The following is a 16,821-nucleotide window of genomic DNA, read 5'->3' as shown; positions in this document are numbered from 1 at the left end:
AGTCAACCTCCAATTTCCTTTTTATTACCAAAGTATGCTTCTAAATGCTAACATCTGTAAAATGCTAAAAATTATCTCAAATTCAGATTAGTTATGTTAATTAGCTGCCTTCCAATAAACACAGACATTTCTCTCTTTGGGAATAAAAAACTCCCATCATTATCTAAAAGACCTAAAACTATTTCTTTCAAGAGAGATGAAAGGGAAGGGCTGATCTGAGGATTCATATTGTCAAGGCATGATTCTTTTGACAAAATGTTGTGTCATACTTAAGGACTGCTAAAGCACTAACTACTTAGCAGGAATAGCAGAAACCACATCCTTCAAAACATCAAGCAAAACCCGTGTACAACTGGTGTGTATTTACACATCTACCCTCTCAACCTGGTGATCATCAGTATTCCAGATTTGACAGGGACCCAGAATGGGGTAAAGCTGAAGTCACAGAATGGCCACGGTTGGCCAGGACCTACTGAGGTCACCTGTGCCAAGCCCCTGCTCAAGCAGGGCCACCTGAGCTGACCGCCCATGACCATGTTCATGTCACAGGGCTTATCAACTTCTCCACAGTGGGAGACTCGGTGCTTTCATTCAGTCCTTGATCTTCTTGTGATTAGTTTGGGGTTTTTGTTTTAATATTGCTTTTGTTTGTTTGGGGGTTTTTTTCCTTGATTAATCAAAGCATGGGGCTCACCCTGACTCATGGGAGGAACCATTGCAATGAAGCTACTAGTGTGAAACTGTTAACTAGTTAAGATGTTACGATCAGCAGTAAACGAAATGTAATATGTAAAACCACGTATTTGAAATGGAATGAGAGAAATATTGCAAGCCTGACTATATTTCTACAGTTACTACATTCACATTCCAGGTTTATTCAGGTGTGTTCTGCACATTGATTTGTAGAATTTAAGGAATTTGTGCCTTGACAGAGATAAAGTCCTCCTAGCTCGCATTTAAATATTACTGTTGAATTGAAAAAAAACAACTTTCATAAAAGGTAAATTAAAAGAGACTAATTTACCTCATTCTTTTTGTCCAAAGTTTGACAAAAACTAAATCCAAGCAAATCTTTCCTTCTTTTACTATTACACAGCTCATAATATACAGTAGATCTGTTTGGAAGCAACATTTTAGACCTGGGAAACTTCAAATTAAAATCCAGTAAACTGTTTTTTTTTTTCCTAAGAAAAAATGCATCATTCATTGTGAAGTAATAAAAGTACTCAGACCATTTAGCAGGATGTGGGTAATGAAGACAGATGTTGGTGGGGGGAGAAATGAAACAGAGAAACGGAAGAAGCAGTTTTTGAGAAGAGTATCTCAAAAATCTCAAAAAAAAAAATACTAAAAAGCCTTGCTATTTATGCTCTATTAACTTTTCTTTGCACAAACTATGATACAGGGAAAAATACGGAAAATCATGCCAATGAAAGACTAGTGGAAAAGGATAAACCACTTGGTCAAGAAGATTCAGTAAGTCCAATAACTGTGAACCCATTTCTTATTTTAAAACTCCTTCAATCTTAACCTCTTAAGATTCCTTAGAAATCGCTTGGTTCAAAAACAGACAATGAAGATTATTTGCATTTTAGAACAAATCCCCAAGTTCTCTGTACGTGAGAACGTTTTTAGCAGAAGGCAGCTAAACCTACACTCAGAAAGGCAGTGAAGTATGAACACACAGTACCAAAGCACTGGAGACACCACGAGGAGCTTCCGCACCTCAGGCTCCCTGTTCAAAGGCAATCAAAAACACTAACAGGGCAAACTACCTGTGATAACCCCTCCTCCCTCCCTCTCCACCACAGTAAGGTCAATTTAACAATTACAGGAGTACCTAGAGCAGTGTTTCAGATGAATGAAGTGCTTTGATGCAAATCTCTGATTGTTCCCAATTAAAATGCTTTGCATCACCAACTAGTCTCAGATACATAAATTAGATCCCTTTCTGATCAAGCTCTAAGAGAGCACCTGAAGTGCTACTCTAAAATAAAAAAAAAAATTAATATAATATGAACACTAGATCTCCAGTACTCAAGGTACCCAGTCCCACTGGTGTTTCATGATTTGTCTATGTATAAAAACCTTATAGGATCTGGTGAATCAACCTGCTGGGTATAACTAGTACAGGTATATTACTATTTATAACAGATATTACAGCAACTGCAGCATTTTTTACAGAATAAACAGCATCAGTTACTTAGGATCCTTGAAGGAAATAAAACTCTAATTTTCCTGAGACTAGTGGATTTAAAATTCTCAAGCATAATTTACAGTGACAGTTTCATACACTTCAAAGGAAAAGATCCAGACAGACCAGACCATCTACCCTTACCTTCTACACCACAAAAGCCATGGAATGTCACCCCTGCTGAAATGCAGATATGAATAGATTTATATGAGATATTTCATAATATGGTAGTGCACCAACAAAGGGGGCACACTGCACATCTGCAACACCCAGCTTCTGTCTTAGGTTTTATCTAACAGGACTCGAGCACCTCCCCTGTGAAGATGGGCTGAGAAGGTTGGGGCTGTTCAGCCTGGAGAAGAGAAGGTTGTGTGGAGACCTCATGGCAACCCACCAGTATCTGAAAGGGAACTACAGGGAAGCTGGAGAGGGACTCTTTGTCAGGGACTGTAGTGACAGGAGAAGGAGTAATGGGTACAAACTAAAATGGGGGAAAATTAGGTATTAGGAAGATATTCTTTACTGTGAAAGTGATGAGACTCTGGAATTGGTTACCCAGAGAAGGATATCCCATCTCTGGGAATGTTCAAGGCCAGGATGAGGCTTTGAGCAACCTGGCGTAGCAGAAGTTGTCCCTGCCCATTGCACAGTGGGGCTGGTACTAGATATCTTTAAGATTCCCTCCAATCCAAACCATTCTATGACTTTAGGTGCTTCACATTATTTGTATTTTTTTTTGGTTGGCTTGGGGTTTTTAACATTGTTCCTTACTACATTTTAAAAATTAGTTTTGCATGAATTGTTAACCTCCATCAAAAAAATACCTATCTTTTTTTAATTCTTGAAAAATTTGAGACCAAACATTGTAACTTTGCAAAAACACTCTAAACTACCAATGAAATTATTTATCAATGTGTATCAAAACAGCACACAGACACTTCTATTCAAAATACAACCAGTATCTTTTTTTCATCCAAGAGGTCATGATACATTGTTTTTCTAATGGACCTCTGTGAATGTCTCTGAATTTGAGAGTCCACCTGTTGTGTTTTCAAAGAAAGTAGCAGAAAACTATTACACAACAGGAAAAAAAATGCACTTCAGCTATTGCAAAGTAGCTCTTCGCTCTCTCATTAAATGAAGAAGCAACTTCAACCACCATTTGAGGTCAGGGAGCCAGAGGAAAGCAGGAATGAGTACATGTTATTTGCTGCATAAGCAGGACACATGGAAAACAAGACATTAGAATTTTATCAATAGGCATGAATAAAAACTGAATAATCAGCTGATCCCTGGACTTCACGCTACCTTCATCTTTAAACTATGGTGAGCTGCACTGTAGCAGTACAGCACACAGAATGTAGTATGTGCAATTATGGCAGCATAATTGTTCTATTACATAAAGCCACCCCATAAATATAGTATACGACACAAAAGTCTTGGAGCTAGATAGGTCTTCCACAAGTCCAGCAACAAAACCACACAGGAAGTGTTTGTGAAACACAATAAAGCAGAAGGAACACCAGAGATAAATAATAACAATCTTTTTCCTTGTCTGTGTACAAGTTACCATAAGGATACACAGCAATCTTGGTATTTCTGTACTTTCCTTCTTACACACAATTAATTCTGTTATCCTACCAGTGCTATCTCTCCTAATCCAAGCTGGGCACGTCCCAAAGTCTGCCAGGCATCCCAGGAACGTGGGTTTCTCTGGACAGCCATTTCTGCTGCATGCACTGCTGGGAACATTTCATGTAAAGACATCAGGACCTGTATCAGAAATAGAAAAAGAAGAGGAAGAAAAATAAGCAAAACTGAAAATAAATTCAAGTTTTCTGGGATTACCCAGGCAACAACCACTGTTTCAACAACTAAGGACTGGATTCATCTTATCTAGCTTTATTTAGTTAAAAGTTAGTTGTCTGACCTCAGATAATCACCCAGACTCATTCCAATCCCCACAGAGAGAAACAGGCATGCTAGAGGATGATTCACCCAAACTATTTAAGCAACCCTATTACAAGTAGATTAACTACTTCTGAAGGTGTCTCTCCTTGTCAACAAACCCTACAGCTATAGAAACATAACAGAATACTCAGGAGGACAAACACATGGAGAACTGAACATAGTAAATGTACAAGTACTGTTGAAAAACTCCTGGACTGTATTAATTTTTTTTTTAATAGAGAACTGGGATCTACCATAAACAGTGTGGTACACATGATACAATTACAGAAACAATCCCGGTAACACAGCATGGAAACAGACCTTAACAATGACTGTTGTATTTAGAGAACAAGCAATCTGCAGAGCCTAACTTAGACATGACATCACCTACATTAAGTAAGGAAAAAAGTGGTTTCTGAATGTGAAAATCTCTGTTGCTCAGCAGTTACCACAGGATTATTCTTCTTGCATCGAATCTCCACAGCTAAGGCAATAAATCACAGTTAGAAATGCACAATGTGGCTCAAAGCTTGCCTTATGTTTCCAATACCACCATGAGATTGGCACATCACCTGAAGACCTGCATCACTCTGAGATCATGATTTCAGACACCCACATGCTATGGTGATAGATACCAGTGTAAGAAACAAATGACAACTGCATTCCTGCAGTATGATGAGAATGTCAACCACAAGGGTTAGACTCATGTGTGGGAAACCACTTTCATCCTAACTGACCGCAACTATGATGAATAATATTAGAACACATTAGGACTATTGCTGAAGTTTGAAACAGATTTATTTAACCTTACTGTTCTATGATATATTATATAGATAAATATGAGTATGGAGTAGAGGAGGAGTCAAATGTGATAATCTTGAGTATTGACTCTAATTAACAGATAGTACATATACAGCATAGAAGTGAGCAGCATATTAAAAAGAAGAGGAGGAGGAGGGAAAGGGGAAAGCAAGGATTTACTATAGAAAGAAACCCTGGACTGAAAAAAATCAAGAAAAATAAATATAGTTTCTGAATAATTCTTTGGATTGATACTTCTGCTGTTCTAGTATGACTAGATTTTTCAAAAGACTAGTCTTATGGCTTCACTTTAATTCCATTCAATGGACTGTACCTTAGAATTCAGCAGTACATAATAATCTTTGGAAAAACCACCTACAGCAGTGTATCATCGTCCCTCTTTTTCGTGTTCAACAGTTCTCAATGACTACACCTGAAAAAACAACACTGAACAAGGAATAAAAAACACTCCTCGCACAAAGATTTCCTGTGCACAGATTTGAAAAGTGGTGCTCAGTCCTTTTTGGGTAGGGCCACATGGGCCAGAGAAAGCCAAACAGGAACCACAGGTGCTGTAGCCTCCCTTGTCACACAGCGTGCCTGTCACATGTTCCACGCGCAGCCACGTCAAGTATGTGTGTATACATATATATACACACACATACACACACTCATTACATATATATATAGTGTACATATAAAGTGATGTATGTATGTATAATGATATAAATGTATAGTGGTAATACTCTATTAGAAAACATTCTTAAAACTAATCCAAAAATTAATTAATTAATTTAAAATTAATTAAAATTTAAAATTAATTAAAAAAATTTTACAAAGCAGAAAAAACATCTTGAGACTCTCACCCCACACAAATATATATATGTGTGTTAAAAGTGACTGGAGGGAAAAGTCTTATAGAGATGTTCAGTAAGTGGATTTTCAGGACTTGCTTTATTCAAAGAGACTTATCCTTATTACATGCTTTAAAACAAAAAACATCCATGTCCTATAATAGCTTAGTTTAACAGATCTGGCTTTAGATTTTAGAAAAAGTCACACAGGAGAGATTAGAAGAATTAAAAGAAATCAGTGGCAAAAAACCAATTAAACATAGCAATTCTCATCAGGAGACTGACCAAGTATTAGAAATCCAGGCAGCAGAGTGACCCATCCTGTTCTGCCCACAATATTTTGGAAGTGTTATGAATCTGAGTAAGTTCTGGTTTTAAATGAGCTCAGTGGATTGAGGCTGAATCACTATATATCGATACATGACATGTCCAGTGCAACTAACCCAATTCCTTCTTCCATCCAGTAAATCATTTCAAAATACAGATGAATAAAATTCATCCTACCCATAAGTAGTTTACATTTATCCATGCCCTAAAGCAATTACCATTGCACCACACAGAAATGTTAATTTGCAATTCAGATTTCTGGAGTTCACACTAATATTTTGAAAGTTTACTCTACACACTACACATCCCAATTTCAGAAAAGCAAATTAAAAATAATTGACTCTCATTAGGTGATTTGCTATTATCTAAACTTGGGATTCTAAGTCTGGTCATGTCTTAGAAAACTTGTAATTTCTTAAGCAAGACAACAGATAGGTAGAAATTGATATTATTTCTTCACTGAGTTCAGCAACAAGAAAACCTTTAGAAGAGGGGAAGTGGAATGATTTGAAGTGATGGGTTTCATACATAAAAACAAAGAAGAGTCATATCTGAAATCCTGGTCCTGTTCAGTGAATGCAAATTTACGATGCAGCATTGTAGGAAACTAGATTCTCATACAGCTGATGACAAAACATCCAAAAAAATTATTAAAAGGAACTTGATCTGATGATTCACATTTGAATTTATTTGTTTCTAAAAATACATATAAAAACCCTGTATTGTCTACTTTAAAAATTCCGTCATAGCTGCATGGTTATCTGAGATCTGAGGTGCAAGTGTCACGAGACAAGCAACACAAACCAGGTGACTTCTCAGGAGTGGTACTCAACAGCAGCAAGTCTGGCTCCCATGAGAGTTTTTTTACATAGCATCACAAGTATCAAGTCCTTTGATACCCTTCTTCATCCAACAATGTCCCACATGGTCCAGTAATCAAATGTTAAGATAAAAAATCAAAGAGTATGTCAAAGTCAGTTCCTCCATCTTTGTAATTCAAAGCTTTAACAAACTAATCCAGTCAATATTTAAGAAATTCAGCCCACAATTTATTTCAAGCAGTCTTAGTGGCTGCATTAGTAGAAGCAGCAGTTTTTTTACATTCCTTTGAATATACTAACAATAATACTTACCTAATATCAGAATCAACATTAGTTTGCTGTTGCTGGGTCTTTTTAAAAGATTTTTGATTTTCAACAAAAATGGAGAAATGAACTTCCATAAACATTTACTTTCCAGTCATTGTTCTTGCAATGAGGAAGCAGGTCAGGCTGGTTATGAAGTATCAAGCATGCATACTGACAGATCTTGCATGCAAAGAAAAGTGCACCCCTAACCTCTCAAAAACCATAAAAATCTGTTTTTAAATGGATTAAAGAGTAGCTGAGAGCAATGGGAAAAATATCATCAAATTCTATGGCTTTTTGAAGCAATTGAGAAATTCCTCAGCTCCCATGCCATGTGATTCTCTGGAAATACACTTATTTCAAGTATCTTTGACAACTAGGAACTTTAAACATTATTTCTGCTCTTCAGAAGTACTGAAAGACATTGGTCCTATATCTATTAAAACAGAGATCTTTGAGAACTTACCATAAATATTTACAGATTCCTACAATGCCATTATCATATTTATCTGAGCTGCATATTAAACTATGCAGTATTGAAAATGTTACATTTGCTGTTGAGAAAGGAAATACTAAAGAATTGAGAAGCTGATGTGTAACCCAACATAAGGTTATCCTAATAAATGTAGGGATTTATGTCAGATACTCAAGCCTGTTCAGAAAAACCCATTTCATCTTCCAGAGTTAATCCTCAGAGTTACTTCACAAATCAAGACATTTTCGAACTGATAGAAAATTAATACAGACCATAAAGAATCTTTGCATATTGCACAAAGTCATTTCTAACATCAATCTCCTCTAGTATGTGACACATATACCAAGAGAGGGGGATTTTTTATAAAAAAAAACGTGCTGGTTAAGACCTTGCTGAAGTTGGTGTACAGTTCTTCCAAAGCATTTTCACAGAGCTCCACAGTAATAGCTGCAGTATTTGTGACTGGAATAATACAGTCAGCTCTAAGACAGTATCCTTTAAATACTGGCTATAAAATTTTTTTGAATGAATTATGTATTCCTATTTCAGCAAAAGTGGATTTCTACAGCTCACATCAGTGCTGTTAGAAGTACAAAGGTATCAAATTACCCATTCTACTAAACAGCTTCCAGTAAGCATAAGTCATACTGCAAAAAAAATCAGAAATAATTATTTGCATGTATGAAAGAGACATTACCAATTGAAACATTACACGTTTCAGTAAAAACATTCAAGAAATAGTTTTATAAATTAGTATCTTGTACACAAGCCTTTCTTGGGTTCTCATTCACAAGTGTAACAAGTGGTACATAATATAAGAAAGTGAAATAAAAAAGAAATGGTGCAATTGCCATGAACTGCTCTCTTTTTCTGGAAAGAAAGCAAAGGCATGGTGGAAGCAGAGGCCAGGGCTACTTTGTTTTTCTCAGCTCTCATTACTCTCGAATTGTTGCATTAGTCAAGGACAGCTAATTCACAAGATGAATCAAGAGTCACACAGCTTTTTTGCAGTTCCTTTTTGTCAGCAGAAAAGCTGTGTGTCTCTAGCTCACCTTTTCTATTTTGCTGAAATACAGGGACTGGGAAGCCAAGTAATCAACAACCCCTCAGTACTAGGTATTGCATCTGGAGCACAGATTGAAGCACCTTGTAGCAGGCACCTCTTTGAATAATTCACTGCATCATAGCTCAGATACAGGTAGGCTCCACACTTCATAGTTCTGCTATTTTCAGTGTGAAAGTATTTAATTTCTGTATCATTTCAAGTAAATAAAATGCTTTTGGGGACCTAAGTTCATAACAAAGAACAGTTACAAGGGAGATGTTCACTAATTTGTCCCACTGCGCAGAACTCTCCTGAAATTTTTAACAGCTGTTTTATTCAAAACAGAGTTAAATCTTTAAATTATGCTAATAAAATTTATCAATACCATTTTCACATCTTAGCAGATTTTCTTTACTAGTGAAGTCAAAAATTAAACGTATAAGGGAACTGCTACGTAAGTTAACACCCTTTACAGCAATCTGGAGTGCTACTAATTAAAGCAGAATTGCATTATCCTGTGTCTTCCAATAACATATAATGAGGATTTGAAATTCCTTAATACATAGCTCTGCAGATGTTAGAAATGTACATAGCAGCAGAAAGCATTGAAACAAATTTGTTGAAGAAAAATCTTTCAAGCACTTCTAAACACAGAGATGTCCCAGAGCCAAAGCTTGCTGGAGGGCCTGGGAAAAGGATCAGGAGAGTGGTATTGCTACATGCTCGTGCCATTTGTGCAACTCTTACCCAGTCACTGCACTAGGCTAAACAGATCTTGCATTTACACTAACACTTATGGAAAGACAACATACTTCTCCCAAAACAGTTTAAAGAAAAACCTTTAAGCTATAAAGTACTTCTCAAACCAAATGCATAACCCAATATGATCTAAACCTTCTGCAGCCATATAAAACAGAAGCATCCTTCAGTATTACCGTACTGAAACGATGACTATTCTGTTAAATCTTTTGCAGAATCAAACCTTCTTCATTTCACCAGACAAGATGACTGTGAGGAGCAAATGTGGTTAACAACCATTAGAAAAAGCAGCCACCACACCTTGGAAAAGAACTAGCATTGGTTCTTGGGGTTTGTTGAGGTTTGGGTTGTTTTGGCTTCTTTTTTGGGGAAGTGGGGGTGTTAGGGCCTTGACTGGGGTTTTTACACAATAAAAGAATTAGAGTAACAACAAAAGATTTTACAACTAAACAGTATAGCAGGCTTCCTAAAAGTTATATAATACATTCACCAATTTCTTTTTTTTCTTCTCTTCTTCAAACAATGTATTTTTTCTAGAGAGCTTGCTGAGACTGAATAGGCACAGTTCTATGGGGAATGTTGAGATGTGTCCTAGAATCCATAGGGTTCTTATGGGAGCCACAGGAAAGTTGGAGTTGGACTTTTTACAAGGGCATGTAGTGATAGGACAAGGGGAAACAGCTTCAAACTGAAAGAGGACAGGTTTAGATTAGATATTACGAAGTTTTTACCTGACTGATGTAACACTTAAATACAAAATCAGATTGAAACAAATCATTTGCATACAGTACCCATGTTTAATATTGTCTGTGAGTTGTATTAAGCCCAGTCTTTAGAAAGAGCAGGCAGATTTTTAATGGTCAGATTCACTATCACACTAAGGCTCTCCTTGATCCCTCCAATATAATTTTAAGCATTTCCATTTTTTACTCCCCAACGGATTATTTCAATTTCTGTTAAAAGACACCCTTTGGTTGGTAAAAACCTAAAAGTTCCTTCACACAACAACTAAACAATGTTGTCCAAGTATCTGTTCACAAACACAATGTTTTCTTTTCTAATTTCTAAACTGGCAAAGAACTGTCATGCTTTACCTGTGATTTCATCTCATAAAGTGTAGCATCCTCTGGAGTTAACTGAAGTGCTTCATCCCACTTGACAAGAGCCTCTCTGTACCTGTAGTTAAAACAATATTACAGTGTCAACATATTTAAAGGGACTGGATATTTCTTTTTATATCCTGACATTGTCCTAAATAAAGTGCCATGGCATATGATTAGTATTAATTCTTTTTCTAATTACTTCCCCCTAAGAGATTTTGAACTGTTTTAAGGAACTGAGTATTTTTTTGTTCTGATCAAATGGATGCTAAGTAGTACTACAGAACTGACCTCAAGTGAATTCACAAGGCAACATTGGAAACCTGAGGCAAAGTTTAATGACTTAAAACTAGAAATCTTGAACTAAGTCCAATTTCCCTCACTGTCAAAATAATCTTTAGCCAGGCATAAAGAAATACACTGTCAACTCAACATGCCATGATACAATCAAAATTAAAAATTTCTTTTCATTCTAAAAAGCCTTCATTTCTGTACTGTAAGATAATGTAAGACAATGTAAGACATGTATACCAACTTTGGTATAAAAATATAAGCAGGAAGTTGAAAGTAAACAGCTATAATGAAATCACTCTTTGGGAAAGCATATACTATGTTGCTCTTTCCTAGGAAAAAGAACAAAATACAAGAAATGACCAAAACAAATAAAAAAATAGCTTTTTGTCTTGAACAACGAGGTAAAAACTTAAAATGAGGTAAAATTTGAACCACAATGAAGAACTGTAAGAGAAGAGTGAGATCCAATTACAGATGTGCAGTCTTTCAGCAATAAAGGTGGCTTCTCATCAACATTAAGGAGTCTGTAGAGTTATCACACATTCTCTGAAACTTCAAAATCCACATTTGTAATGGAACTATGTGGGGACACCTGAATTTATATTAATTACACTGCAAAGGTATGAAAACGGTTACTCTTGGGGGATACACATGCTTCAATTTTAATATAGTATAAGTAAAACTACTGCAATTTTCACAGACCCTTCATACAAAACCGTTTTTATTTTCCCTTACTCCCCAGTCTTCCCTCCTTTTCCTTTCCCCAGTTTTCAGTTCTCTAGGTTGTATCACAGCTGCAGGTTTTCCAGAGCAGGGACATGAAGACTTCAGAAATTTCACATAAAGAATTCAGAAAATAATTTAGAACAGAAAACTGGACTGGAAAAGCAATGCAACTGAAGTCAGACTCTCGTTATGATTCAGGTATCAGTTTGCAAATTACAGTAATGAATGTGATATTTGAGTGCTAAGCAATGTATGTTTCAACAAATTTTTACACTTCCTCGAAGTTTAGGGACCAGCTGCACATTTTTCATCTCAGTTCACACCCCATGGGCAGATGTTCACCCTAAGAAAACATCATATTTTCTACATGCCTCAATATAAGTCTTATGCTGCTATTTACTTAGTAGGGACTACTTCTAGAGAAGATTATAGTTTGAGACCTAGCATAGACCTTGCAAATAAAGCATACATGAATAAGGATCCTCAGCTCAGTTAGGTGGTGCCCTGGCCATGCAGAAAGGTGCAATAGTGTGAGTACAGCAAAAAAAATTTAGTAAATAAAGTTTTGGAGAACAGAGCAATACAGTAATAACATCAGTAACCAGAAAGAAAGGAACAGCACTGGCACTCTGCAAGTAAAAAGATGTTGAAGTAAAAACGAAAGTAAAAACAAGTAAAAATAAGTTGCATTTCAGGAACCTTTACTGCTCAATGCACCAATCTGAATGTGATAAAACTCCTAGCAAGAACCAGCTACCTCTGAAGGAAGGATCAAATATAAGCTAATATCCCCCAAATTCTACTGGGTTTTGCTGATAGTTTGTCAACAGTCTACCAAGAGAATAAAGATGGACAAGGTAGAAAAAGTTGTACATTCACAGAAACACTATCTATGTGTGTTCTGTGTGTGAACAGTAAATTATGTAACTCTGTCTGCGAGAGTATTATGTCTACATAATATTATGTCTACATAATACTGTCATGACCCAAGAGAAGGATGCTAGAATTCTGCAACAGAATGCCAGAATCACTTCCCAGACTAAGAACACAACAGTAGAGAGCTGGTGAAGGAAAGGTTCCACTTAGTCAGGAGACCAACTGCTGACAACCAGCTTACAGTCTGCAGATACCCACAGGCCCGTAAAACAGTCATCTTTTCAGTGCACTTATTTACTTTAGAGGAAGGTCTTCTAAAACTTGGCTGCTCTTTTAAGTACTCAGAGAAAAAGATGCTTCTATTGCTGCTCCAGGACAGACCAAGGATACTCTCCTTACTAAGCAAAAATGAACCATGTTGCTTGCTCTAGAAATGCAAATTTAGGAAAAATTATTTATAAAAAGGTAATCCGTTAATCAAAGAATGTTCTATTACATTCTTCTGCAGGAAAAGGTTATATAAAAGATTATATTAAATATCAAACACCATACTGAAAATGGTTCTTAGAGAAGATTATAAAGTCAATGTTCAAAAAAATGCTCTATGAAAACCATAAACCTTAGCTGAAATAAGAAGGGAGTTAACAGAAGGGTAGTGCTGCAAAATAAATAATTTTAAAGATAGACAATTTTAATGTTTCTCAGGATGCTTTTTTTTAGCTAAACTGTACAGCTTTACCACTGTCCTTTACCATTGTGAGGAGAAGTAGTTTTGTAAAAGAAAGCTTTGATATAAATATGACATCTGTTTAGGGCTTGGAGCATCTGTCATATAAGGGGAGGCTAAGAGACACAGGAGTATGCAGCCTGGAGAAGGGAAGGCTCAAAGGAATCTTACCATGGTGCAAAATTACCCAATTTGGAAGTGAGGCAGGGAATTCAGAAGATGGAATCAGACTCTTCTCAGTCATGCCCAGTGACAGGACAAAAAGCAACAGGCACAAACCAAAGCACCGAAAATTCTGTTTACGCATATCTCCATCACTGGAGAAAACCAAAACTCAACTTGAAAACATCCTGAGCAACTCACTGTAGTTGTCTTTGCTTCAAGCAGGACCCAGGGCAGAAAAATCTCAAGTTTGCTATGATTGTATGATACCAAGACATCAGCAAAAACAGTGATAAATGATTTAAGATATTATTATCTCTTGGCTAAACGAAAACCAACTTTAAGCAAAATATAAGCTGACAAAAATTAGATCCATTACTTTTTAGATCGCTGGGATGGCTATAAAAATTTAACTATTGCAGTAGTAAAGTCAGAGAATACCAATAATGGACATATTCTGTTTTTAATGGGTTATGAAAACACTATTTCCAGAAAAATTAAAACCCTTATGTGTTTGTACGTTGCAACTAAGCACCTAAACAGTAGTACGCAGCATTTTTAAGATAAGACTAATATTTTGAAAGATAGAATTCTATCTATAGTAGTATATAGGAGTATACAGATACATTATATCTACCCACAGTGATTTCATCCAAGTATTTCACTTCACTACAAAAAAAAAATACACAATTACAATCACATTTTAATTTGCATTTTCTGTTCCTTATTACAAAGCTGTAAAAAGAAATTACTGACAACTGGATACATCCAGAATGGCTTCAGCATGCAAGACCCGATGGATTTAGACATTTCTTATTTAACAGTCATGAAATCCCATAGCTCCCCTGAATGAATAAAACTGCTCTCTTCAGACATGCTCCTGACCATCTGCGAGCTGCAGAAACTTGGCACGTTTTTCTACAACTTGCCAAACTTTTGAAACAAACATCTCATGCTTACACTTCACTTTTTCAACACCACTTCTGGGAAAACAGGATCTCTTGAACTCTTAAATAAAATCATTAAAACAAAATTTAAGACAAAAGTTTGCGGCTTGGTAAAAAACCTAATGCTCATATTACACAGATACTGATTTCTCAATCACATACATAAAATCCTAAAAATGAGCAATACAGCTCATGCAGGATTTAGAGTCCTGTATTTTTACTTGCAGGCTTGCTAGAGGCTGATGCTTCAGGAAGAGAGTGAGACAGGACATAATCAGAGTGACAATATCTGCAAATATAATAAAAAGAGGAGATGGTATAAAATTCAGACAAAACAAGACATCTGCAGGAGAGAGGCAGAGTACAGGAGCAGAGTGTCAGGAGAAGGCATGAAGAAATGTAAGTCCTGGGATTTCTTTTAGAATTGGATAGGTACTCCTACCGTCAAATATTACAGGATAATGAGGAAAAACACAGACAAAGCTAAGAAAGGGACAACAAATTTTAAAAAGAAAATGCCTCATTGTCAAAGATTCCTGTCATAGAGGAGGAACAAGAATGGTCAGTGGCCACCATTAACACCATCTACAACAATTTTTAACCGAGTCAACTGGGTCAAACTCTGAATTTGTTGGAAACCTGAGGAAAAGAACACTATTCAGTAATTATACAGACTACATAAAAAGAGAAATTAAAATTAAAGGAGAAGTTGATTATAGGAATAAACTTCTCTTTTTAAGCTGAGAGATGACACAGGGATAGATTCTGGGAGAAAAGATACAAACAGCAGGTGAATGAGGAAACCAGGAAGGAAAGCGAGAATGAATGTAACATGTCTTTTTTGTGTTTAACAACTTCGGATTTCTCTAATAAAGCTAGGTTTTCACAGTAAAGCATGTCCCTCTGCTGGGGGTGAGAAGAGAGATGAACAGCACTTAGTAGAAGCATTTGGAGAAGAACAGTTTTTAAATAAGCAACAAGAAGTTGTTTGCTCAAACACACAGAAAATTTATGTCCACAGCACATTTAGTCTGATAACAGTCACAAGATTAGTGCACCTTACTATCATGCCTCATGTGTTTAAAATGTTCTTTTCAACTTCCCAATTTTTTGTCAGATAATTCTGATAACTATAGGTGAATCATGACCACTGCAGCACAAAAGCATGGCTCTTTTGTAGTAAAGTGTCAAAGGCCACTTTTGATTATGTATGGAAAGAAACATCTACTTTACTATCCACCGTAACTTTCAAGAAAATGTTTTAATTTAACAGTCTCAATTAGGCGTGGCTAGAGGTGGATGGCAATTATTCAATGGCACATGACAATATATGTGGGTTTTAACCCACAGTAAAGAAGAAATAAACTCACTGCAGCTACCCTTTGTGAAGACAAACTCTTCTAAATTCACAGTGGGGCAAAACAACATGCACATATCTGAAGTACATAATTTCAAATCCCATGTATTCAAAGTTACTGTTCTTGCACATATTAGACCATTCAAAATCAGGACATTGACACCTGGACACTTGTAGTGCATGAAGTGAAATAAAGTCTAGAAATAAGTCTAGTTTATACAGTGAACACAAAGCTCTGTTATATGTAAATCAGCTGAACATACCATAAAATCAAATAGCTACACAAGTGTTTAAAAAAGACTTCTCTCTCTCAACAACTTCCACAGAAGAATAGATGGGAATTACCATTTCATTATACGCCAAAAGTAATTACCATCTATCATCACAATGAACTACAAGATCAAAGGTTTGATGTAAGCTCCACTCACAGGTTTCCTAATTTTTATTCCAGACACATATGTAAATATGGCTAATTTCTATCACTGTATCTATTAGGCAAATGCAGTTTTGACACTACCCTTGTCCAAGAAAAACTATGAAATATAATACTGGAGAAAGATGAACAAGTTCATATGAAAAATCAAGTACTCTAAAGCAAAAGCCACAGAATCAGGATTCTGGTACCATCTTTGACACACACCCTCTCACACACAGGATTTAATTTAACATTTAATTTCCTCACATATAATATGAAAAAGTAGTCTCAAAAAATTACTCACTACTATTTCACAATCACTTTTTTGAGACACAGGAACGGAACAACTAAAGCGAAAAATGACAAGAGAAAATGGGGAACGAGCAAACCTGTCTTTCACAAATACATTTTATATTGAATTGAGAGCTGAGGGCTCTGCTACCTTTGACTTACTTTACCCCATTCTTTACTTGTTCAATCACTGTTCCGTGGTTCACCCACTCAGATACTGCACTTACCTGTAAGCAGACAAGAAAATTTGCAACACAAAGGCAAAACATCTAGGTGCTAATCAAATCTCTTGAAGCTAAATTCCACAACCACTTTAATTCCCAGGCCATCAGTGTGTGCAATTTTAGGGCTTTGTCCCTGAAAAGGGAGGCTTTGGGAAACATGTATGCATGTG

The 16,821-nt window shown here is 36.2% G+C and overlaps 1 protein-coding gene across 3 annotated transcripts in view; it reads right to left on the bottom strand.

Moving 5' to 3' along the window:
- Positions 1-16,821, bottom strand: part of TTC33 (tetratricopeptide repeat domain 33) — a 43,762-nt gene that overhangs the window by 8,107 nt on the left and 18,834 nt on the right. For all 3 annotated transcript variants that reach the window (XM_086870043.1, XM_086870041.1, XM_086870042.1), the window contains exons 3-4: positions 10,627-10,708; positions 3,836-3,967 (exon numbers count right to left, since the gene is read on the bottom strand). In XM_086870043.1, the coding sequence (XP_086726169.1) occupies positions 3,836-3,967; positions 10,627-10,708 (214 nt within the window). The remainder of the gene's footprint in view (positions 1-3,835; positions 3,968-10,626; positions 10,709-16,821) is intronic.

The sequence above is a fragment of the Cyanistes caeruleus genome, chromosome Z (genome assembly GCF_971803275.1).
Source record: "Cyanistes caeruleus chromosome Z, bCyaCae1.hap1.1, whole genome shotgun sequence".
NCBI lineage: Eukaryota > Metazoa > Chordata > Aves > Passeriformes > Paridae > Cyanistes > Cyanistes caeruleus.
This window is presented reverse-complemented; position numbering and strand designations above follow the sequence as displayed.